This window comes from Glandiceps talaboti, chromosome 7 (genome assembly GCF_964340395.1).
Source record: "Glandiceps talaboti chromosome 7, keGlaTala1.1, whole genome shotgun sequence".
In the NCBI taxonomy this organism is placed as follows: domain Eukaryota; kingdom Metazoa; phylum Hemichordata; class Enteropneusta; family Spengelidae; genus Glandiceps; species Glandiceps talaboti.
In genome coordinates this window covers 18,960,570-18,985,614 of record NC_135555.1, presented here as the reverse complement: position 1 = coordinate 18,985,614, position 25,045 = coordinate 18,960,570, and the positions used below count along the sequence as shown (strand labels likewise).

General features: G+C 35.6%; 2 protein-coding genes across 2 annotated transcripts in view; both read left to right on the top strand.

Moving 5' to 3' along the window:
* Positions 1 to 2,380, top strand: part of LOC144438050 (D-beta-hydroxybutyrate dehydrogenase-like) — a 12,507-nt gene extending 10,127 nt beyond the window's left edge. The window contains exons 6-10 of the mRNA XM_078127082.1: positions 326 to 429; positions 831 to 903; positions 1,178 to 1,239; positions 1,746 to 1,799; positions 2,288 to 2,380. Coding sequence (XP_077983208.1) covers positions 326 to 429; positions 831 to 903; positions 1,178 to 1,239; positions 1,746 to 1,799; positions 2,288 to 2,380 — 386 coding nt within the window. The remainder of the gene's footprint in view (positions 1 to 325; positions 430 to 830; positions 904 to 1,177; positions 1,240 to 1,745; positions 1,800 to 2,287) is intronic.
* A 5,385-nt stretch (positions 2,381 to 7,765) lies between these two features.
* The window catches only part of LOC144438049 (phospholipid-transporting ATPase ABCA3-like), a 64,200-nt gene continuing 46,920 nt past the window's right edge, over positions 7,766 to 25,045 (top strand). Inside the window, exons 1-15 of the mRNA XM_078127081.1 lie at positions 7,766 to 7,822; positions 12,753 to 12,826; positions 13,187 to 13,227; positions 13,820 to 13,990; positions 14,407 to 14,526; positions 15,069 to 15,219; positions 16,928 to 17,051; positions 17,837 to 17,947; positions 18,262 to 18,405; positions 19,127 to 19,329; positions 20,064 to 20,264; positions 21,077 to 21,200; positions 22,125 to 22,223; positions 23,219 to 23,500; positions 24,579 to 24,697. Coding sequence (XP_077983207.1) covers positions 7,766 to 7,822; positions 12,753 to 12,826; positions 13,187 to 13,227; positions 13,820 to 13,990; positions 14,407 to 14,526; positions 15,069 to 15,219; positions 16,928 to 17,051; positions 17,837 to 17,947; positions 18,262 to 18,405; positions 19,127 to 19,329; positions 20,064 to 20,264; positions 21,077 to 21,200; positions 22,125 to 22,223; positions 23,219 to 23,500; positions 24,579 to 24,697 — 2,021 coding nt within the window. The remainder of the gene's footprint in view (positions 7,823 to 12,752; positions 12,827 to 13,186; positions 13,228 to 13,819; positions 13,991 to 14,406; positions 14,527 to 15,068; positions 15,220 to 16,927; positions 17,052 to 17,836; positions 17,948 to 18,261; positions 18,406 to 19,126; positions 19,330 to 20,063; positions 20,265 to 21,076; positions 21,201 to 22,124; positions 22,224 to 23,218; positions 23,501 to 24,578; positions 24,698 to 25,045) is intronic.

Below are 25,045 nucleotides of genomic sequence, written 5' to 3'. Positions count from 1 at the left end.
TAACTAAGTGGTCCGTTCCAGATTACGATATTCAATATTCAAATGTTATAGATTAGAAATTTATAGGAATCAGTAATACACCTATTTAGAACTTAGTTACTTTAATTTCCAAATTAGACTATGCATGATCTTTGCTGTTGTTCCAATATCTAATTTGAGTCGAGCACGGACGTTTTATGATTACCTCCTTCCATCATTAACAAGTGTCACGTGTCTCCTTAAAGAAGATATAACTATTAAGTACACACAATTTCAAATTGAAAATTTCCATTCATGATTATGTCCTAATGTCTGTTTATATATTTTCATTTCTGTATTCACATAGCATGGGGACGAGTAATCAACATCAGTTCAATCTTAGGACTGGCTGGACTTCCTTCAGCTGCTGCATATACTACATCTAAGCATGGAATGAATGGTCTGACAAAGGTCCGTCCAATGTGTTAACGTTGACCCATATAGTTGCTGTTGATATTGTGGCGAACTGCCAATTAATCTGATGTGTCACAACAGCTATCAAGCGAATTTGCCCATTCTGTATTTCCTCCTGTTTCTTAGCTTCTCTCTCTCTCTCTCTCTCTCTCTCTCTCTCTCTCTCTCTCTCTCTCTCTCTCTCTCTCTCTCTCTCTCTCTCTCTCTCTCTCTCTCTCTCTCTCTCTCTCTCTCTCTCTCTCTCTCTCTGTCTCTCTCTCTCTCTCTCTCTGTCTCTCTCTCTCTCTCTCTCTCTCTCAGAGATCTCTGTATAGATTTGGTCTCTTAAGTATATGTTTTCATTCTACAGAGGAGTCTATTGTTTATTATTAATATATAATGCGTGTTTTAATTAACAGGTAGTTGCACTGGAAACTCTAGGCTCAGGAGTGACATGTAATGCCATCTGTCCAGCTGTTACATATACAGCCAGTGAGTTACCTCATATTATGATCTCAACGTTTTGAAATAACGTTAGCTTATTTGGAATATGTTCGCACATTTGTTATTCAATTTCTTTTTCTTTCTGTGTCTGTTGATATTTAAACAATCACGTGCATACGTATGGCCAGGCATGCATGAGTATGTGTGTGTGTGTGTGTGTGTGTGTGTGTATATGTATGTATGTATGTATGTATGTATGTATGTATGTATGTATGTATGTATGTATGTATGTATGTATCTTTATTTGTCTTTATGTTTACAGTGGCGGAAAACGGATTTAGAGAGATCTCCATTAAGACGGGACAAACCGAAGAAGAGTTAGAAGTAAGTCTGATGAATTGCTTTCATTATAAATACACGTTACCACATCATTCGTGATGTGAAGCCCTTATGACTAAATATGTCTTTCTGTGGCAGTGTATTTGCCTAGGATAGCATGATATATCATATTATTAAATAATTATACTTAGCAAATATCAATACTTTCGTTGCAATTTTGTTTTATAACAAGAAATAAGAATACTCCAATATTCACCATTTTGACTTTACAATATCGTTGTTAACATATTTTGTTATTTTAATTAAACACATTTGTTAATTTTGGGAAAATGTAATTTTAACAACAGACGTATACCGAGATGAAACTTCAATTTGACGTATGGGTTGTTGTCTACGAATCCCAATGACGTAATGTTTCAATCAGTACAAAATGTAAAAGGTAAATTTGCATAAATCATTTGAGTAAGGACTAAGCATTATCTTTATTAACACATTAAATTTACTATTCAAGAGGTTTTTAATTTCCTTGTCCCTTTTCTCCTTCTATAAAGAAACATTTTCTTGAGGGGTTAAACCCATCCGGCAAGTACATAGAAACCGATCAGGTAAGTAGGATTGTAATGTTTCCTTACTTTGTATTCAGGAAATCGTCAATCTAACATTACTTTGAACAGTATTACTAATGCTGTCCTGTTTGATATTGTGTAATGTGATACAAGAATAACACCGTTCTGTATAAGACAGATTTAAAATGTCAAATTCGTTTTTCCAATGTTTAAACAATGGACATCTCTTGTAAGGGTATAAACATGTATCTTGACGCTGTTGGAAAATACTTTTCAAATTGTCTGTATAAAGAGCCACTCTGAACTTTATCTTAAAATTCCTATTCTTTCACTTTCGATAACCCTGCGACTCATTTATTCTTACAATTCTTGTGTTCAACAATTAGATTCTACCAATAACCCATCAACACCAAACCAACCTACTTAAAACTTCTTATGTTGAAATAAACGAGTGAAGATATTCAAGGTGTTTTGATAGTTAATACTTATTGGTTCTATGACTTTATCTATCTATCTCCTCTCCACAGATTGGCGAATTAGCAGCATTTCTGTGTTCTCCTGCTGCTGACCAGATCACTGGTACAGCCATTCCTATCGATGGAGGGTTTGGCGCTAAATAATAGCGTAACACCTTTCCATATATTTACAACTTAAAACCAACAGGAAATAACCAGTTTTACACCTTTTATAATGAACTGTTTGTTATATTATTATTTTATTCAATAACAGGCACTGAGTTTATATTCGTCTCATCAAAACAGAGACTGTATAGGTAATAATTGCATTAACATAAAAATTAACAGGTCATCATGAGTACTAACTATCAATTTAAGAGAATTGAAAATGCTTGTGTATTTAAATTGGCCTAGAAATATCGTCATGGTCAGTTATGAGTGCATACAAGACAAAAGATAACAAATAGGTTTTCCGTATGTCTCATTCACAAATTTTCCCAGATATATTTTTGCATAGTTCATTTCAAAACTTGGTTGTATTGACGTGTATAGGGTTAGGCTCAGATTCAGAATCAAATTCAGATTGGCGGACATTATGAGGTTAGGCTCATATTGAGCCGCAGATTCAGCCTCATATAGCCTCATATACGGAAAATCACGATAACACACCACCATAAAATATTACTTCAGTCTACAGATTTTTAAAATAAGACTAACGTCTTTTTAAAGGGCTGCAATACAGATACATCATCGGAATAGTGCCCACCAATAAACTTCCCTCAGCTGAACTTTGAACTTTCATAAATGTCTCGGTGATAAACTTTCTGATTTTCAGGTTTTTTTCCCGTACAAGCTGAGACACCACCTCTCCCGTCAAGTGGGTGTGAAGAGGGAACATTTCATGTAACCTCAACATTTATTGATTCTTCTTTGACTGCTTTCATTTGGTGTCATCGTGATTTTTTCGAATACAAGACTATATGAGGCCGAAACTAAAACTATTTGATCCTGAGACCAACTTTACTGTTCTACTTGTGTATTGATATCTTTTGCTATTGTGCTATTTGTACATGTACATTACTTCTAGCTAATATTTTACGTGACAGCCTTTTACATTGATATGTTTTGCTATCATAGCATTTTGGTAGAGGTTTTTACTGTTAGCTAATAATATACTTGACAGACTTTTGTCTGTCCTACTAGATCAGTTCTCAAGTGATTTCGTTATTATTTCACAACGTATTCCTTCATTTATATATTTTGTTACATTCAATAAATGATTACAACAACATGGGTAGTGCCAAACTTGCAATGATAGTTTCCTTTGTTGTCTGTGTTTTTGCATAATAATTTAGTATAACATCAGTGGATATGATGAATACATGATATGCCAGCGTATCGTGTAAAATAGACAAGAAAAGAATTACCAATGAGAAAAAGGAAAAGATGAGAAACACATGTAATGTTCATAACATTGATGAAGGCGGTCACTTTTCACGATAAAATTCAAAATAGAGGCTAGGGTTGTAAATTCGTCTCGTTTGCATGACAGCTACTTCACACACTGTCGCAATGTCGTCTCTACAAAGATCAGTCTAACCACCAATGGGTAATATTTTGGTAAATACTCACTTCATCATCGGGTTCGTCTTTCTACTTTCTTTTTATATTTTGATTTTCGCCCAAACATCCGTCGCAATCCTTCACTAATCCGACGAAACAATCTATGAATTGGACCTTTACGTTTTGTACTTCTACCCTCTGGTTCCTTCTCCTCGTTGTCAACAATATGGGCTTAACTAAAAATAAATAACAGAACATTTAGTATAGAAACGTTTACAAGTTTATTGTAGGAAAAAGTGTCTACTTCAATGATTCAATGCCATTTGTCGTATTTTATTAGAAGAATTTCATAAAATATTCGCGATTTAATGAAAAGTTTATAGAGTTACCTGATAATAAGAATATGTCTAATTTCAGTCTAAATGATAGAACACTTTAATGTATTCAATAATGTTTGTCATTTTATTGACTTACCTTGCATCGATGACATTGTCATTTGTGGAATGAATATCAGCGCCATTGTTAAATACATCTGTACTGTGTGTGTGTGTGTGTGTGTGTGTGTGTGTGTGTGTGTGACAGACAGACAGACAGACAGACAGACAGACAGACAGACAGACAGACAGACAGACAGACAGACAGACAGATGAATAAATGAGTAGAGAGATCATTTTATTATAAGAGAATAAGATGGAAACCACAAGATCGCTTCCGCTCAAACCATCAGTGGCACACCAAGTTGACAGTGCACCTTATGTGGGGATGTGTGGTATATTAGACGATATGCTGCAATTTACTGCAATTAATAGTCACTTAATAATTTTCTTCGACTATGATCAGCCTTCTCAGAATATACCATTGTTATGCTGTTCTTGTTCTTCCACTGAAAGTATGGGGGCAGTACATATCCAACCCATTTGCACGACCTTACTACACAACATAAAAGAAAAGCATGTCATGCGCATAATTACATTCAGTGACTTGAAAGCATTCTCGGAACCATGATATCAGAAATTTGTCATTTTGAACGGTGACAGTTTAATTATCACTTTTGGATCATTGTGTACTTCACAGGAACACACCACATAAATTTCATAAATTTTTACTAAAAAAATAAATAAATAAATAAATAATTAATTAATTAATTAAATTAGTAAATCAACCAAGCAGTCAACCAATAAATGAATAAATAATAAATAAATAAAATAAACGAATGAATGAATGAATGATATGAATGAATGAATGAATGAATGAATGAATGAATGAATGAATGAATGAATGAATGAATGAATGAATGAATGAATGAATGAAATTTTGGAATAACGTACCAATAGATGTGGTGAATATTTACTTCAGGTCAGCATCCAAACGGGAATGCAAAATATTATCTGCAAACTAGTCAGCAGTAGACGACAACTTGACACCTGCAAATTTAATTAGTGAAAAATTGATATATGTGTGTTGCGTGCTTTTTGGTAGTTTCAACAGCAAGGATTTGTAATTAGTCTCAATTAACAAAAAGTGTGACTAAGCTTGATTAGTTACTCGTCAACTATCTCAAACTTCTCTTCAAGCTTCCTGTGATCATGTAATACTTACAGTATTTATCAATACACTGTACGGCTTCATTTTATATTTGCAAATAGATACAGTGATGGTGTTGTGTAATGATTGGGGAGAAATACATAACCAAATTCCCTTTTGGTGGTGCTAATTACATGTAACTGAATGTATCAGTAATTGTTTAATTGACCCTTAACCTCTGACCTCATCTTATCTCCTTAATCTGCTATTCATGTTGCAATCCTACCCGTGCCCTTGGAGCCTGGTTCACACAAGCACTATGTGGCGTACTCGGTCGCTATGACAACACCATGGTTTTGATGTCTATGCTGACGAGGATCAATAACATCATAGCAGAGCAATTTGAATCCTTAGGGATCAAAGAAACAGATTCCATGTGCAATTATGGTCATAGTTAACAACACAAAATTGTATTTCAAACCAAAATATTAGTAAAGCAGAAATTCCCCTAACTTTCAGAGAGCTGCCGTACTGAGACTAAATAAAACCAATGGCCATTCAATCGCTTAACACTATCTATCGTTACAAACTGAAACCTCATTTACCAGAGCATGAGGCATAGTTAAACAGTCCACTCTCTGATCACAATCACCCTGGCATGTGACGATTTAATGATGGTGGTTATCTGCCGGGAAGTCATTATGTTTCAGAAATAAGTGATATGGGAGGGGGGTCAACCTGTTTACAGAGAGATGGGTTAAGACTTGTTGATCTCAGGGAAATACCCACTAACGAACCCCCTCCCCATCCACACCCCTACTCCCTCTGGCTGTAGAAAACGACCAATCCCTAAATTCATTTTGCTGCAATTGGAGTGGCTTAATCATATCTTTATAGCTTTCCCATTTCTTATAGACATATTGACGTCATGGAACGCAAGGTGTGACACGGGCACAACAAACATTTATCATCATAAAATCTATTCTCTGTTTCATAAGTCGCCAAATGTATTATTCAAAGATTTGAACATTTACCAAACGTGACGCGAAATTGGCCGCTTCGTGTTAACAAATATCACTATGTGCTGTTCTTTGAAAAAAATACAAGATTTTCATGGCTGTTGTACCCGATAAAGAAAATTGTTAAATGATAAATCGCTTGTCCATCGACCGGTATGATATAACACGAACAAATGACACTGACGGTAACGTAGCAACAGATAAATGTTGTCAGATCGCTGACAAGACACCAATAAAAAACACACTTAAGCTTCATATGCATATGAAAACAAACAACAATTTGACACAGATCGACACTATAATTGCCACATAAGAATCTGTTGTCATTTCATTAATCCACTGTTTGAACATTAAATTGTGCCAAATAAATATTCAAATGTCCTGGAAATAAACTGTTTATTTGATGAAAACAACCAATTATTAAGAAAGGTCGCGTGGAATTAAATTCTCCGTGCAACATTTTATGTCCTTGTTCCTTTGGATGTGTTGTGCACGGTATAGGAATTATTTCATTACTAAAACCCTGGAATATTGATTGGCGTGGCAGATGACATAGAGGTCACACAAAAGGTCAAAGTGTCTATAAATTATTCGAAATCGTGGGCAGGACGGGGTAACGTAAGGTCACGATGTGACCTTTAAACCCAGCAGTCCAGCATGTAATCTTTACAAAACTTCTGATAATAATAACGTATGGATAGTGGAACTAGAATTTGTTGTTGTTATTATTGGTTATTTTCTCTGTATTTTCATAGAACCGTATTTTAAATAAAACGACATCGTTTTACATTTAGTCCAGTGATTTTTCCCCCTTTTCATATGTGTGGTTTTGAAGGTCAAAGGACATAGAGTTGATAATAGTAACGAGGTTGTTTGCTGTTCATCGAGGTACCACAGGTCAATCACATTTATAACTGTAATTAACATCCGATGCTTTGCTGTCATCATCTACAAAGGTGATCAAAGGTGAAATGTCATGTCCTGCCAGCCTGTCCCCCGTATATCATAACTGTATTAGTATCAACAATTGTGTGCACTGTCCAAAGTTTGCCATTTGTCGATATTTTACTTTCGTATTAAAAAACAAGCTTTCTCAAAAATACACTTGCTAAACTATCCTCTGTTTCACTTGCATTTGACCCTGATATTCATGATTCAATGCTGGCTGTATTGTCGCAAAACAATTACAACCACCACCGCCACCACCACTGCCACAGTGACTGGTAAATTTATCTATACGCAGCATGCCTCCACACGTGCGTCGTCGGTTAAACTAACAATTGTCTGACGTCATTAATTACTCCCTAGATTTCTCGAAATCAATGCGCGATTCTCGACGTATGACACATAAAAGTCACATTGTTATCACTAGTCTTGCTACAGGTACGTCAGGTCGATGAATCAAGCGACATTGCGACATTGTTTTTTAATAACTGACGGTACAATGGGGATGAAAACAGGGCAGTTCAGGTGGTTGATATGGAAAAACTTCACGTTACAGGTAAGACTATTCGATAGAAACTGTATTCTACGGAAACAGTGACGTTTTTTAAGCATAGAAACTTAGAAACTCGCGCTCTATTTTATCGATCGCTCCGTGTACTCGTGACATACATATAAACGGTGGGATGATAAAAGAATAAGCAAATCGTTCGTATGTACACCAGAATCAGAGACCGGTTGAGATTCCTATATTAAATCACTGTTTCCCTGTATTAGTGATAGTAACAATGTGTTGAGTGATCGCCTAATGAATAATTATGTTGTTTGGGATATAGACAATTCTTAGTGGCAGGTAAAATACAGTTCCGTATAAGGCCTAAAAGATTGTTTGGCTCCGGTTACCCGACCCCACCTTGCTATTCACTGGCGACCCTCAACTTTCTTTAACGTATTCGAGAAAAAAAATACAATCGCAAATATTGTGAAGACTCACGAGAAATAGTGGACTAGGAAACTGCCATCAACTTAAAAAGACACTCTAAAATTGTTCTTCCAAACTGTAATGGCTTTACATCTGATAGGAAGAAATACAGAACACATAGACCATTTGGAAAACAATTGAAAACTATTCAGAAAAAAATATATAATAAATAAAATTAAAAAATCTACCTATTGTACAATTGAGTGTAACCGGAACCACACAATTTGTTAATGAGGGAGTGGGAGGCCGAGTGGGGTTGGGTCTGCGCTCTGGCCCTTTAATTGAAATTCCGCACTGCTCCTAGTTACAATAGAAATACTGCTTTATGGAAACAGTGAAAATGTGAATGTATTAGATAGTCTAATTGTGCACGTGTACCAGTCCTTTCTTAGTATTGAAACATAGCGAATTTAATCATGTAGGTGTATATTCAGAACAGGGTACCGTCGGGTCCGTTTGCAAACAATGAATGATCATGACGTGAAGCTCTTAAGCGATTCCCCACTAAAACCATGCCAAGCTGTACCACTTTAATAGTACATGTACAATAACTAAAATTGACATGGCAAAATACAGCACCATCAATTTGAAGCAACTATAGTGAACTACCGTATTGCTAGCATCCATCCTCCTCTGTACTAAGACTTAGTGAATCAGACAACATTACATATTTGCATTGGACTAACAACTATCCTGTGATATCTTGTCTCCCATTATGTATTTTGTATTAATGTGTGTATACATATATCTGTCTCCAATTATGTATTGATGTATTTATTAAACTCATGACGTCATTTCACAAAATTGTCCATGTAAACCTCTGTGCCTTTCCCTCATCTGTAGTCACTTTTATAAAATCGTACTCCAGAGAGAGAAAATATGTCTTTTTGGACTACAACAGTACTAGTACAGTCTGCATATTAATGTGTTCGTCTAATTAACTTACAATTATCTTCATTTACTTTTACACCTCACCAAACTCTCACCGATCGGGAAGCATTGTGACCGCGATATATAACTATCTTATCTCTCGGGGTCGTCGTATTCTAAACTACCTACCCTATGTGAAGTTGATTTTGGGGAGGGTCATATTTTAAAGAAAGAGAACTGAGTGAGAGTAGACTACAGATTTTGAACAAAAAAGCCAATAACTGTTGAAAGGTTTGGTTCTATATACTGTGATTGGATATTCCTAGGTAGGGGAGTAATAAGGGGTAATAATCAAAGTATGACGACCTGGTTGATGGTATGAAATACTAGTCTTCAAATGTAGCATTTTGTCAAAACTGTTAATAACCAGTGATTTATAACCGGATCCTTGCATTAGTGAAGTCTTAAGCGAAATCTTGAACATCAAATAGGGCCATTCTTTTGTCCCTGGCCATACTTTAAACTATAGCTCTGCCAGACAAACTTGTATTCTATCCTATTCTGACCAGGCTTTTGAATATTACGCACTGTAACTTTGTTTTAAAAAAAAATAAAAATAAAAATAAAATATAATCAATTTTAAAAAAAATATTGAAAATTGAAAATTGAAAATTAAAAAAATTAAAAATTAAAAATCAAAAAATCAAAAATTAAAGATGAAAATTTATTTCAAAAATCCACAACGGGCAGATGATGAATGAACGTGATATCAAGATTTGCAGACTATAAGCCAAACAGGATTTGAAACATAGCAACCATTATCACATCCGTCACAATAATTCCTAATTATAGTTGCTAAACCCGAGCAACTACAGCAACGTCCAATTCTGTAAAGAAAAAACAATACTCTGAATTTTACGAATTCCAATACAACTGGGAGATATTTCAGCCCATTGTAATTTTTATAGCGAGAAATCACAAAATATATGACAGTGTATTGAACAAGAACTCCAATCGCGATGGTAGTTTATCACTTTACAGAGTTCAAACGTTCAGCAGGGTGTGAGACAGCGTACAAATCACATGTATCTTTAATTCGGAACATTTTGATATTTTTACGAAAATACACAAATTTACATTTTACTACATAAAGTCCTACACTACAGTAACTGAAGCATAGATAGTTCATTCCATTGGCATATTAAATTGTTGGCAAAAGCTAACTTTCAATATATTTGTTTTAATTTTATTATGCCAAAAAAATTGTTTCTGGTCAAGGTTGTCTAAAATGGTGCGACGACGCGATTTTTTTCTGTTCTTTTTATTTAATACTTCAGAGCAAGTGTGTATGTGGGGCAGTTCTCATTTTCTTGTTCATGATTGACTCTGCAGTTGTCTTCACTGAAGGAGGGGGTATTTTTGTGTTTCTGTCCCATATCAGCAGACTGCATGGGCTGGACAAACACGAAAAAAAAAAACCAACGCGAGGGTATTTAAGTGATACGCACGCTGACCAGATCTAGAAACAGTTATATTGTTTTGGCCTTTATGAACACGTCTTGATACGAGATATTATTGACAAAATGTCATTTGGTTGATAACACTTTACAATATTCTAGCCAATTGCAAACAACTGATAATATCACTTGAGATATCATTGTATACAAACAGGGGACGTCATCATGTCCAGCGAATAGGAATTGAATTTGAGTTTCAATAAGACTTGCTGGTAGCCGAATAAACAGGAGATGGTGTTGGAGATTGAAACAAAGTTTTTGGTCGATTTACAGCAGTGTGAGCTGAGCCCCTTGCCCTTGTCCAAGAGATCACAATACTCGGTGATACCCCTAAGTGATCAGTAACTAAATGTATTGATTATGAATTCCCAGTGGAGTGTAAGAGTAGCCTTAGTAACAGTATCGCACGTGTACATGATAGTGGTGGCAGTAGTTGAAATAAAATCAATAATCAGTATTATTTATACTTTTAATCACAATTCAAAATAGCTTTATCTATTACCTTTTGCCTCTATTCCTTATTTCTTTTCGGTTGAAAATATTTACTGGGGACAGGTCAACCATTGAGATTAACCGAAGTACACACAACTGAATTGTCTAATTGTTTACATGGCGGTTCTCTGTTTGGATAGTAATTCGTTTGTCCAGATGATATAGATGTGTTAGGTATTTGCAAGGTTTCACCACTTGGGTGACCATACATGAAAAAAAACAACACATTACAATATCAAGTGGTCCAAAATAAGTAAATATTGAGGTAAAATCGTTCAAGATACAGGTACTGGGGCGTCAAGGAAGTAACGATATAGCTATTAGTGACAAGAAAGAGGTGTACTTGCCAATACAGGTATTCTCTGTTATCAGGTACTGTGTCCGGGTTCAGTTGATGCCGTACACAGTTTGGCACGATCACTACGTGTACCGTGGCCTAGATTTAAGTCAATGGTTATCAGTTGGAGGTGAGAATTGAGTTCTAATAATTTGGAACTCAGCTTGAAGCTATCTATGATTCAACGTGTCTCAGGTGAAAAAAAAATAGTTGGCTTTTTATTCCTATAACTTGAAGACAAACTGGAAACCAGTACTAGTAATCTATCAACAACAGAACTTTATCAAAAAGAATTGTGTTCGTTCTTCTTTTTCCATCATCAAAATATCACCACTCTGTCAGAATAAAGCCGTACCTCTGTGAATAGACACACATATAGTGATACCAACTTGAAAGCGGCACCTCCGAAAGATTACTGTAGTCTGACTTTGCAATTTTATATGGTCTAACATTTTCACTCGGCAATATTTGTATTTCAAAACTCGTCAGGTCTACACCTTACAGCCTACATATTTAATTAATACAGAATTTCACGGTTTAATTTCTTTAGAGGTTAGAATTCGTAACGTTCTAGCTAATATAGATGTTCTGACGAAAAATGTGACTTCTCTGAAAATCGCGGTCGTCAAACCAACGGTCCTCATCACCGTTCTTTTTAAAGATAAGGAACTAACCTCTCGTACTAGTAGTAGTAGTCGTCGTCCATATATCCATATCCGGGCAGGGTAGATAACCGGATGACATCAGAGATGTCCGGGTCGGCATCACACCACATTCGTCAGGACCGTGACTAGCAGTCTGAAGCAATCAAAATATGCAACACAACTGAAAAGTAATTGCCTGGACGTACTTTGATCTGGGACCTTAGAATAAACAAATAAGTGATCATTGATAGACTCGGAGTTACGCTATAGGTACACCACGTCAATGACTGGTCACCTAGTACATGACGTAATCAAAATTTGACGAAAAAATGTAAATGCTCAATTTTATGCAAATTTAGTTAATTTCATTTTGACTAAATGAATGTTGATGAACTATTAATCATTATAATACAAAAAATAATGAAATAATTTTACCAACTATTCATTCAGGTGTCGTCTAGTAATTTTACCGATGGACAGTTTATAGTTTTTGCATCGAGTGAAAATAAAGATTGAATAACAAAGTGTCACGGGACACGTCTATACTCAGAATGGATTGTTTTATTAACATAAAACGAAAATTTTGCGATTCTTTTATATATAATTAATAATCAAATCAATAAACTGTGCATTCTTCTTTATTACAGTTTCGGCGCCCTGTTGGAACAGTCTTTGAGATCTTGGTACCAGTTGTTTTGGTTAGTTTGTTAGTTGTCGCCAGGTAGGTTTCCTCAAAACATCGAACGTAGTTGGCGCACTTGGCAACTAATAAGGCAAGGTTGAGAAAGAAGTTTAAAATATGAAAATTACATGTACACACTGATTTTGATGAATGCCTACTATGTACCAAAGACACGCGGAACGAAATACCAACTAATTTTATGATTTGGTTGTTGTCATTCTGAGTATCATTGAACCGACTTCTGACAAATTTTGACACCTGCAGAACAGATTTTATCTGCAATGTTTTCAGTCTTGAATGGGCTAAAATAAAGGTGGGCTGGGGTTTTTTTTTAAATTACGCAGGAATTTTTTCGTTCTGGAGAAATGAAAATTTAAATATGCGTTGTTTTTTTGGCAGGGTTGCCTTGGAGACCAACTTGGATAGGGATATGTGTTTCGGTAAGTCTTTAACAAATTGGAAGATTGATTGCCTCGCGCCAATAAATTCCTATATTTAAAACCCGAGTCAAAGAAAGACATAATGCAAAAAAAGACAAAATTACTTAAAGATAACAATACAACTGATACAGCGGATGCCTTGTACAACCGACTTTCGTAATAATTATTACATTTTTAATGAAATTTATTACAAATATCGGCAATTTCCATTGCAATTGTCGTCCACAAAATTTGTTACAGCAATTTTATTACAAATGTCGGCAATTATCACAAATGTCGGCAATTATTTCAAATGTAGAGTGCCCCTGATGTATGTTCACAGGACGCTTCAGTTTGTTTATATCTGTGAAAGTTGAATGTAACAGAACATCACAATGTGTAGCCTTCTATCAGTAAAGGGAATTATGAGATCCAGGGCTCATGTAGTGTTTCTACTTTGATAAGTTATCAACGCAAATCATAACATTGTAATGTCTTTGCATGAAACTTGTCCCAATCGTGCTTACCACAAGCACGCAAACGCACCAGTGTATTTTCGTATATTGTTCTGGATGTTCATGTCATATTGTCACTATCGGCCATTCTATTTCAGAAAATTATGCTCCGAGTGATTTTAGCACGGTGTATGATAAACAGACGTTATCGAACAAACCTGTCCCAGCAGTAAAACAGAAGACTGACCTTTGTGCAGACCTTTATGACCTTCACTGCAACAACACGAAAGGTTACAGAGATTTGACCTGGTGGCCGCAGACCAATCTTAGTGAGTCTGTAGCCATGACAACTAATTTTCTATTTTTTAGACACAGACAGACAGACAGATAGACATGGTGAGACACACGCACGCATGTACAGAGACAGACAGACAAACACACACACACAGAGGCATAGTGACTGAGAAGCAGAGAGGGACAGCGTTAGAGACATACAGAGAGACAAACACATGGTTTGACCGTGAGAGTGAAGTTGGAACACAGACTGGCACACATCCACACATGTAGACAGGAGTTAATGCAGGGTGGGGTGTTTACAGTGATACACAAGGGACGTGGCATACTGTGACAAATAGATGCATGTATACTATTTTCGTACAATATCTTGTTATCAGCATTATTAGATTGTGTTCCGAATCCAAATAAGCTGTGGGTTTAATAATCAACACGTTCACCATTTTTACAGCGCACCGCTTAATGATTGAAGTGTCGTGGATTCTGTGCATACCATTATCGAATAGTACATTCGAATCAGAGGTTGAAATGGCCCAAATAATTTCGGCGGCAACGGACGAGTACCATGCAGGTGGGTGATAACAACTAATCGTCGCAATCCATGAAATAATCCAATACAAACGGACTTCAGACTTTTTGGTGATTTTGGGGGTTACGTTAAAGGAACGTGTACATAGATCACATTAATTCTGCGTTTCCTCTCTTACCGTATAAAAAGCTGCTTCACTGATTTCATTAATTGGCTAAAAAATGTTAGCTGTCGTTTGATTTTTGTTTATATTTAGCTAAATGACGTATATCATTTACGCTGAAATATGACGTCATCGGGTTGGTTGTGTACTGTTTCTAACTATTGTACTTCCGTTATTTAGGCAGAATTATGCCAATAATTCAAAGGCCAATATAAGCCCAACAAATAAAGCCGTGAAATTCAGGACAGTACATCACTGTACGGACACATTCACTGCTATATACCAGAAAAGACGTGTCTGTTACAAAAACAACACAACTGGGTTTTTCACCCTTTAAAAACTTCTAAACGCATTTGTGGCAAAATAAGTTATATTTGTACATCCATTTTAAAGTAGCATGAATATTTGTTTTCTTCAACAGCCGTGGTGTTTGATTTTCCGGTGAATGGTAGTTCGCTGCCGTTCATAACACCATATCGAATACGTATGTCCAGTGAAATGGTCAGATTCAATAATTGGTTCACGAGTCGCACGTATCCCTACTACACGCTGTCTGTACCCCAGGCTTATAAGTAAGTTATACACGCAGGGAATCATCATGTAACGTAGAACGCGCATGCGCATCATGGATCAATCACTCTAATCACCTTGAAATCAAAGTTCACAAATTATCCCAAAATTTTGCTAAATGAAAGCTTGTGGGTTTTTTTTTTTGAAATGATAAAACAACTTGTTTTCAAAGAAATCGACAAGCATATATTTGGTGGCCATATTGGATTTTTAAAGATACATAATTTAATATAATTTTGAACCGTGTTTTTAAATTTTGTATGGCCACCTCTGATTTTTTTCCTTGATCTTAACTGAGTTTTCTTGAACAAATTTAAAGTAACAGCAAAGCGTTTTTACCTCCCGTAAGGGTACGGGAGGTATTAAAAGGGGAATGTCTGTCTGTGTGTGTGTGTGTGTGTCTGTCTGTCTGTCTGTCTGTCTGTCTGTCTGTCTGTCTGTGTCATCATTTGCTAAAGATCGGCTGCCTCAATTATAATGAAATTTGGAATATATAATCTTTAGGGTAATGGCTAGATCTGATTAGGTTTTGAGCCAGATCTGTTAATGTTTAATTAGGAATATCAACTAATTAAGCAATATCTTAAGACTCAATACTTCAATTTCAATATAATTTAGTTATTCGTTAAACATTACAACATACATTTGTCCTATAAAATTTGGTGATGTACCTTACAGCGTTAACGAATAATTTGCATAATTAATTATTTTTGGTAATTAGGCTATATCTTAAGAATGCATCCTTCATATTCAACATAATTTAGTACATACGCTAACCATGAGAAAACACATATGTCCTATGAAGTGTGTTGATGTACCTTTCAGTGTTAATGAATAATTTGCATAATTAATGATTCTTGGTAATTAGGCTATATCTTACGACTGCACACTTCAATTTCAATACAATTCAGTACATATATTAACCATAACAAATTGTGTATGTCCTATAAAGTTAGTTGATGTACCTTACAGTGTTAATGAATAATTTGCATAATTAATGATTTTTGGTAATTAGGCTATATCTTAAGAATGCATACTTCAATTTCAATACAATTTAGTGCATACGTTAAACATAAGAGTGCATATCTCCTATAAAAGTTGTTGATTTTGTTTGAAGATTTAGTGAATAATTTGCATAATTAATTATTTTCGGTAATTAGGCTATATCTTAAGACTGCATACTTGAATTTCAATAGAATTTAGTACATACGTTAACCATAACAAAGCGGATATGTCCTATAAAATATTTGATATAGCTTAGTCAGTTTTAATGAAAAATTTGCATGATTAATTATTTTAGGTAACTAGGTTGTATCTTAAAAATGCAAGCTTCAAATTTCGTATAATATGATACATATATCAACCATAATAATACGCACCTGTCCTATGAAGTTTGTTCCTACAACTTTTACCTTTAATCAGTATTTTGAATAATGAACGATATTCAGTAATTAAGCAGTATCATGCAATCTTCAAATTCCGTATCATTTGGCACATACATTAACCTAAGAAAGCACGCTTGTCCAAAAACAAAACCTGTTACCATAGTTTTTTTAGTTTAATGAGTTATTATTTGCATAATTAGTGATTCCCTTACGGGAGGCATTCAGTTTAAATCTGGTTATTTTTGAGGTACATTGTATATAATAAGCCGTATCGCATGCACGTTTTTAGTACAAAAATTACTAATCCAATTTGTCCCAATTCCAGTCTCTATGAAGATAGTTTCCTGGAGCTACAACATGCCTTGGATTATACGATAATCAAGTTCCAGAATGGAGAAGACAACAGTGGGACGTTTGAGGATATGGCAGGGATACGACGAGAAGTGCAGGTATGAACATGGCAAAAGTGTGACGTCATTGCAAAATGACAATGTTATAATGTCGTTGACCGGTTACTCCGGAACATTACATTTTCTCCAAGTGTCATTTGTATACCAATATCAAGTTTAGTTGCCTCGATTCATGTTCTTCATTGAACATCAAAAATATTTGACTATGGTTATGGACATTTAGATTAGCAAACAAAAAATATTCTGAAGGCGAATGTGCATTTTTCACTAACCATTTTTTTTTCAATTAAATGTCTATGAGACTAGCTTTACCGGTACAATTGGGGTGGGTGGGCGTGTTCTTTAGAATATCAGACAGCTCTATCGAATGCAAGGATTCTTACTGTGTGTGGTCAAACGACCAATAAAAATGCAAGGAATCATTATATTATAAACCAGAACACATTTAGATATCATTCCCCAATTGTTTTTCTTTAGTCAGGTAAGTGGCCTTGGCAGTATGACTCGACAGACGAGTAAGACATAGCGCTTTGGCTACGTATACGGGTATTAATTATTTTCCGACTGAACAAAGAAAACTATTGGGGAATAACATGATTATATCGCCGAAAAAATAATTAATGAAAAATTGGAAAAAAATAATGGCGAATTGGCACGTTCCATCTCACATTTCGAGCAGAATCAATAAAGTAATCGTGACGTAAAACGACCAACATTGAGGTATTTTTTGTTCAAATGTGTTCAACCTGGCTTGCAATTGTGTGTGGTATAATTAATGTTTAAAAACTATACTAAAATTTCCTATGGGTTTTTATACATTCCAGAGATTTCCTTATCCTGAGTGGAAGGTCGCGACATTTATTTCAACAATGCATTTTCTGATGCCCATAATGATGTGTTTGTCACTTATCTATTCTGCTGGAATTATTACAAAGGTAAGAATATGCCTAGGCTAGCCTAATTGTACGATTTTTTCTGCTATTTCTACCGAAATATGGAACCCGATTGACCACAAAATATTCAAATTGTTATAGAAATTATTTGGTGATATATTCTAAATCTTGCTTTGTTCAACTTGTCACTACACTACCTACAGATAATATTGACCACTAATTAACAGATGCAATATCTTTTAAAAAGTAATTGACCATTGTAAGTGAATATATCTTTGGTTATTTGAAAACAAAAATGCAACAATTGCAGCTAGTACAGGTTCAAAACCATATCTTTTCCATCTGTAATTAAATAGGAACTTGTTGTAGAGAAGGAAACACGACTCAAGGAATGTATGAAGATGATGGGATTGTCAAACTGGTTACATTGGTCGGCCTGGTTTGTCAAATGTTTTATTTTTCTGATGATATCCGGTCTGCTGATGTCAATCATCTTGAAGGTTTGTTATTCTTCATCTAAACTATCCTTTAGTCGACAATATCGTTTTTCAACCATTTCCGCCAAAGATGTCCTTGCTGTTTTCTAATTCCATCTTCAGAAAATGTTGTCAAATTGGATAGGAAAAAAATGAAATACAATACTGTTATAATTCTGTGAAACTGGGTTTTAGATTCAATTATCGGCAAAGAACGTAATCTAAACATACTTACAAACCCATTTTTTTTATCTTTGAAAACGAAGCTTTTGAGCCCTTAAAGCGACTGTTGTTGGTATAGGAGTCATTTTCAACTGGTATAAAGCATGAAAATATAGTTTAAGCTATTTTATCCTCAGCTCTTTAATGTCATTTATTGGAAAATATGGTGACATGACATTGGGCAAATGCTGTCCAACTGAAATGCACCATTTGCGACAGAGAAGTCATGTGACATGGTAAGAGCCAACACCTCTGTCCAACTGAAATGCTCCATTGGCAAACACAAAAGTCACGTGACATAGTAAGAGCCAACACCTTTGTCCAACTGAAATGCTCCATTTGCAACACAAAAGTCATGTGACATAGCAGGAGCCAACACATTTCTCCACTTGAAATGCTCCATTTTGCTAAACAGAGGTCATGTGACACAGTAGGAACCAACACCGTGGTGCCCATCCTTTCCAAATGATTTACATTTTGATTGTCCAAGGGGAATTTAACCTCATATTTATTTCTTATATAGGCTGGTGAAGTATTCCGTTATAGTGACTATGGTTGTATTTTCATCCTCTTCACACTATGGATCACAGCCGGTATTATGTGGTGTTTTGCTGTCAGCGTACTATTCTCAAAGGCTAAAACAGCCATGGTGTTTGCTATCATATTATGGTTTCTCAACTACATTCTGTTGGAATTCATTGTAAAGGATTATTTTGACTATATGATGTGAGTTTACAGTTGTTGTTTTTTTCGTTCCATTGTAGAAAGTTGTCGGTCAACATGATCTTATGATCCAAGATGTAACATGGTAATACATTACGAGAGCTTAATAACATAAACACCGCAAAGTGTTTTACAAAATCTCAAATCGTTTAGTTAGTTAGGGGGCACTATTACAATGGGCTCCATCCGTCCGTTGTTAAAAAAGATCCACTGTTTACACAGTAGTTCAAACACAAAACAGACACAGGCACGAAATACAAGTCTCTGTCGATTAATTATCGGATGTGAACTATCTGTTACATTGTTAGTATCTTATTTGACCCAGACCTGTACCACCTGAGTAAAAGTTTAACAAAAAAATACAATTTCGTCTGTTAGTTCCACAGAGTATTTGAATGTGTCTTCAGCGAAGACTTGTTATGTGAATTCAAAACTACACCTCTGAAGGGGACCAATTGTATGCGTTGCGAAACAAGATGATGACTTATTTCGATGTTGCATTTGACAAACTTTTACCCTTGATCAATACAGTCCTAGACAAATTGGTTGAACTGGCGCTATAGTCAAAATCTGTGTAGGGCCTAATCATACGTCTTGTAAAATGCACGACCACGTAGTAGTACTATATCTCTTGTCATTATAACTGTTTTATCAAACATTCTCAGACTCTTTGTTGTAGTGATAATTGTTTTAAGCATTTTGGTAGTAATTTTCATCACAATTCTTTACATATGTAGAAGTGAAAAATTAGCAACTTGTCTCCTACACAACACGTGTCTTGGATTAGCCCTTCATACCACCTTTCGACTGGAGAGTCAGGGCATTGGTGTGACGTGGTCAACCCTAACAGAACGTCCCTCACCTAGATATGATGTACCTATAGCGATAGTATGGATAATGTTATGTGTTGATATACTTCTCTATGGACTAATTGCTTGGTAAGTTAACAATTCTTTGGATATACCACGGAGATTTTTCTCATTTGCACTGAACATGATCCTTCTTCGACGTTTGCACATTTGTAAAGCCTGTTCTCAGTGCAATATGCTATGAATGTCGTTATCTATTCTTCTTAGAATTCCGACAGATATGAAGTACTGAATATCCTTTTTCTTCATTCATAGCTAAAAAATCTGCACCCCATGTCATTTAACAGAATTCATTGACACAGTAAGCCATACTCTCGAATAATTTCATTCTCTGTTTAGAATTCTCAACAAAAGTTAATTTCAGTCTTCAAATGTGCAATAAAATATCAGAGCGTACCAATATTTCGACGACTGATAGTATTTTTCATCTGGGAGTGAAGGCATGACCCCACCCCCACAATAAAAGGGTCACGACCCCAAGCCTGAGGGGATGTAACTGTTAGCACCGATTAACCCACCCCATCCCACCGCAAGCCCATCTCATCCCGCAGTAATGGCAATACAGGTCTGGTAGAGTAGATCTATCGTTCCTGTTCAGCGTTGTTCCTCTCCTTAGTAAGCCAATCCAGGATATACACAAACTATATGGTATCGTGTTCCTAAATAAACCGTTATCTATTATCAACAACGTTTCCAATTTCAGTATGCAACGATTGATAATATACACTAGTGATCAAGGACAGAGACAGTTATTGGGGAATTATTATGGTAAACTAAAATGCAGTGTAATCAAATATTTTTTGTTTATTGGGGTAAGTGTCCAATACTTGCATTTTTACATTTTCTGTACACGTTCCTTTCTTTTTTTTGTCTTAATGAAGGTACATAGAGGCTGTATTTCCAGGAGAATATGGAATTCCTAGAAAATTCTACTTTCCATTTCAAAGGTCTTACTGGCTAGGCCCAAGACGGTCTCCTGTGGTAACCTCACCTTTGTCCATTGAGGTGTGTTATAAATTCTTTAAAGGGAACAGTAATATATTTAAACAGAATTTCTTCTTTAACTTGTGTGACACATATTACAGTCTATTTTTCTATTTAATATGAAATGCGCCTCTGATTATAAACTGTTTTAACTTTTGCTGTGTCTTTGTTCAAGAAAACTCAAACCCATCTCAGTTAAAATCAAGATAAAATCAGGGGGTCATGTCACAAAATTTTGAAATAGGGCTCAAAATTGTTTCAAAATTTAGTCATTTTAGAATCTAATATGGCCGCCGAACACTGTGTTAATTCTGTGGGGGAAATAACTAAATTTCTTTTACTCGAAGCAAGCTTTTGAGCTTCCTTTAGGCAAAGTTTTGAGAGATTTGTCTCTGAGGTGTATTCTATCTTTAATATTTTCTGCATCTACAATCCGAGGGGTGAAGTATATTAATTTGCATTCGTAAGGTATGCAAATTAGTGATAACGATTCATTATCAATGGAGAATATCTTGATCTCGAACCATGTACTGGCAGCTATACTTTTGAAGTAAAAAGTAAACAATCTCACGACAGACGTTTTGTGCAACACACTCTAAATGAATGGACCCAAAGAGATTCATGAGCTTGGTTTCATGTAAATGTAGGTTGATTTTATCACGTGTAGACTCGATTGGCTTCTTCAGTTGGCTTGTCCGGATCCGGTGTTAATGCATCACGAAAATAACGCAAGTTAGATTTGAAGATGGAGGCTTCAAATCTGTACTCGCAATATCGTAATATTTATGTGCTTGTGGAATAACATAACGGTCGAATTTCTGGTGTTGACCTGGCAGGCCAATGTCATATTAAACACAGACAAACAGACAGACAGTCAGTCAGTCAGTCAGTCAGTCAGTCAGTCAACTAGATCGACACATACACACACTTTATCTTAATATATAGGTAGAAATGGATCCGAAGACAACAAATGCAAACTTTGAGGAAGTCCCACAGAGGATGACAGCTGGTATTTCCATTAGAAATCTCACAAAAGTTTATAAAGTGAGTAGAAATTAATTACCCATTATGAAAATCATACTCAATACATACGTGTTACTGGACTGCAGTGATCCTTCATCCAACTGAACCAAATTCTTTACCACCAGAACAAACCAAACCATGAAAAAGAAGCACTGAGGTTAATCAAACTTAACGTTACCTACAACCCGTTTCAAGTTACGACTCAGCGGCTCTGTTCGATATAAGCTCACAGAAAGCAACAAGAAGCCGCACATGCTACATTTTAAGATAGCAAGACTGATAGAACACACTTTCTTGCTACATTTTGTCTAAATGAATTAACGTGCCACCATACAAACATAAAATGCAGACGTCAAAACATTTGCGCCGGCATGTCTGTGGCTAGCTGCAGTACTGATTTATTTAATTTCAACAAATTTTAGAAAGAAATTGCGATCTTGTTACTTTAGTGTAGCACTTGCAGTTTCGTATTGGTTTCTGCGTAGCTGTATCAAAGCGAGCCGATGAACGGTAATTTGAAACGGGCATTACATTAACATTGTAGCCAAGTGTGTTTTACGTTTATTGCAAAATGAAAGTAGTTCCGATAATGTATCAATACTTGTGACGTCAGAACAATGGTAATATCAAATGAATGATTTCATGTTACCGTATTCTAATGTCACATTCTGGAGATAACAGTGTTAAGGTAATATAATTAAACACTCATGGTCAAAATAAACCAGTTCAAAATAAGATAACCCTAACCCTAAATAATGCTGATGTACGGAAGTTACAACACCTAGTACGGCAGACTGTTGACTGTTTGTTCTGTATAACTGGAAATAAGTAGCTATATCTTACTTTGAACTGGTTTATTTTGACCATGAAACATAGTATGTGGGTTACTTGAAACAGCTAACTTCTAGGTTGTCAAATTTATTTATATTTCAGACGTCATCTGAGTTGTCTATGATTACTTTATAAGTCAGACACCATAGAGATATTCACAACGTGTTTCCATGCTCTCTTTGCAGAGTTCTGTTGGAGACAAGGTAGCTTTGGATAACCTTAGTTTGAACATGTACCAGAACCAAATAACATCCCTTCTCGGCCACAACGGAGCCGGTAAAACTACCACTATGTCCATTTTGACTGGTCTCTTCCAAACAACAAGTGGCAGTGCCACGATCAATGGATACGATATACAGACAGGCATGGACACCATACGACAGGGGCTTGGTTTCTGCCCGCAACACAATATTCTGTTCAGTCGTTTGACCGTGAAAGAACATTTGATATTCTTTCAAGGACTAAAGGTGAGCTGTTCAACAACTTCTGATTCAGTATTTTTATGATTATGTACGTTTGGATCATTCTTGTAAACAGAGAGCGTGTGTATTAGTGGTAAATTATCTGCAAGAATGTACACTATTGAAAATATTCGTCACAAAAAGAGAATTGCTTATGAGACAAATGCTAAAATAAGTATTTGTTAAAGTGGCCATATGGTTGAGAATTGGGTATTTATTTTAGATTTTTAATTTATAAAACAACTTTACTACGCTTTTCTACTTGAAAGAAACAATGTGAAATAACATATACCAAGCCCTGGTTTCTAACCTAATAAATTGCAAAACATTAACAAATGTGTAACATGTTTGTTACTTTACGTACAATAACAAGGTTTTTTAAACTTTTTGATCTTTGTGCAATTTATTGACTTTAAAAGGGGGACTTGATATATGTTATTTCACATCGTTTTTTTCAAGTAAAAAAACATAGTAAAGTTGTTTCATGAATTCATAATTATAACAAAAACACAAATTTCCATCCACATGGCTACTTTAACATCGTAGATTGGCCAAATGCAATATGTCTCTCTCAATAATGCACAAAAGCTAGTCTCTGGGAACCAATTGAAGACCAAAAATTCGTAGATATGTCTCTATCCAGGTTTACAAAGATAAAACCAGAGACATCGCTCTTCATTGTACAAACTTGGTGGATAGGCTGGATCTTTATCCTGTCATAACGTGCCTAGTCGAGTCCTGTCCACCATTCACATATATATACATGTTAAAAGATACTATGAAAATCAATCGAGTTCAAGGCCATCATGAATCGATATCATGTGTGGTCTCTCATGAATAATAGTTTATGATCACAAATTTCGACAGTGCGATCTCATTACAGTGTCTTTATTGCTTTATTCCATTTATCATTGGATGACTGTTTTGATACACAGGTTTTTGGCCTTTGGTGACAAATATCCAACTATTCAGTCAATTCTCGCTTTGCAGGTTGATTAATGTTCATTGTAAAGCTTAAGTGTCAAGCTTAAGAGAGCTGTTTGAGTTGCTTTGTTTTGTGACGGCTGACAGTTCTGAATTGCAGGGCATCGTTGGACTTGAAGCCGAGAAGACAACGGAGATTATGATTTGCGAGCTTGGACTTGTTGACAAGACAAACTGCAAAAGTGACGAATTGTCTGGTGGGATGAAAAGAAAATTGAGGTACTATCAAATCGTGCAATGGTTGTAATGTTGCCTTGTCACCTGTTTCTGAACTCTTATGGATTTACCGAACGTTTGATTGTGTGGAAATGAGTTATTCTTATCTAGCTTTTATACAATTCTAATCATTTTGCCAACGATAATTGTGTGGTTGATTATCTGTATAACTTTTAAGCAAGCACGTCTTTGTTGACATGAGATATGAGAAAGTATATTCTCATTTGAAAAACAGAAGTCCTTTATTCTCATTCATGACACAAAATGGCGTAGAGATTGGTTACTTGTTTGTCGTTTTACTGTGCACGCTCATAGGCAATGTCTACTTAGTCTGGGTGGGTGGGAAGATGT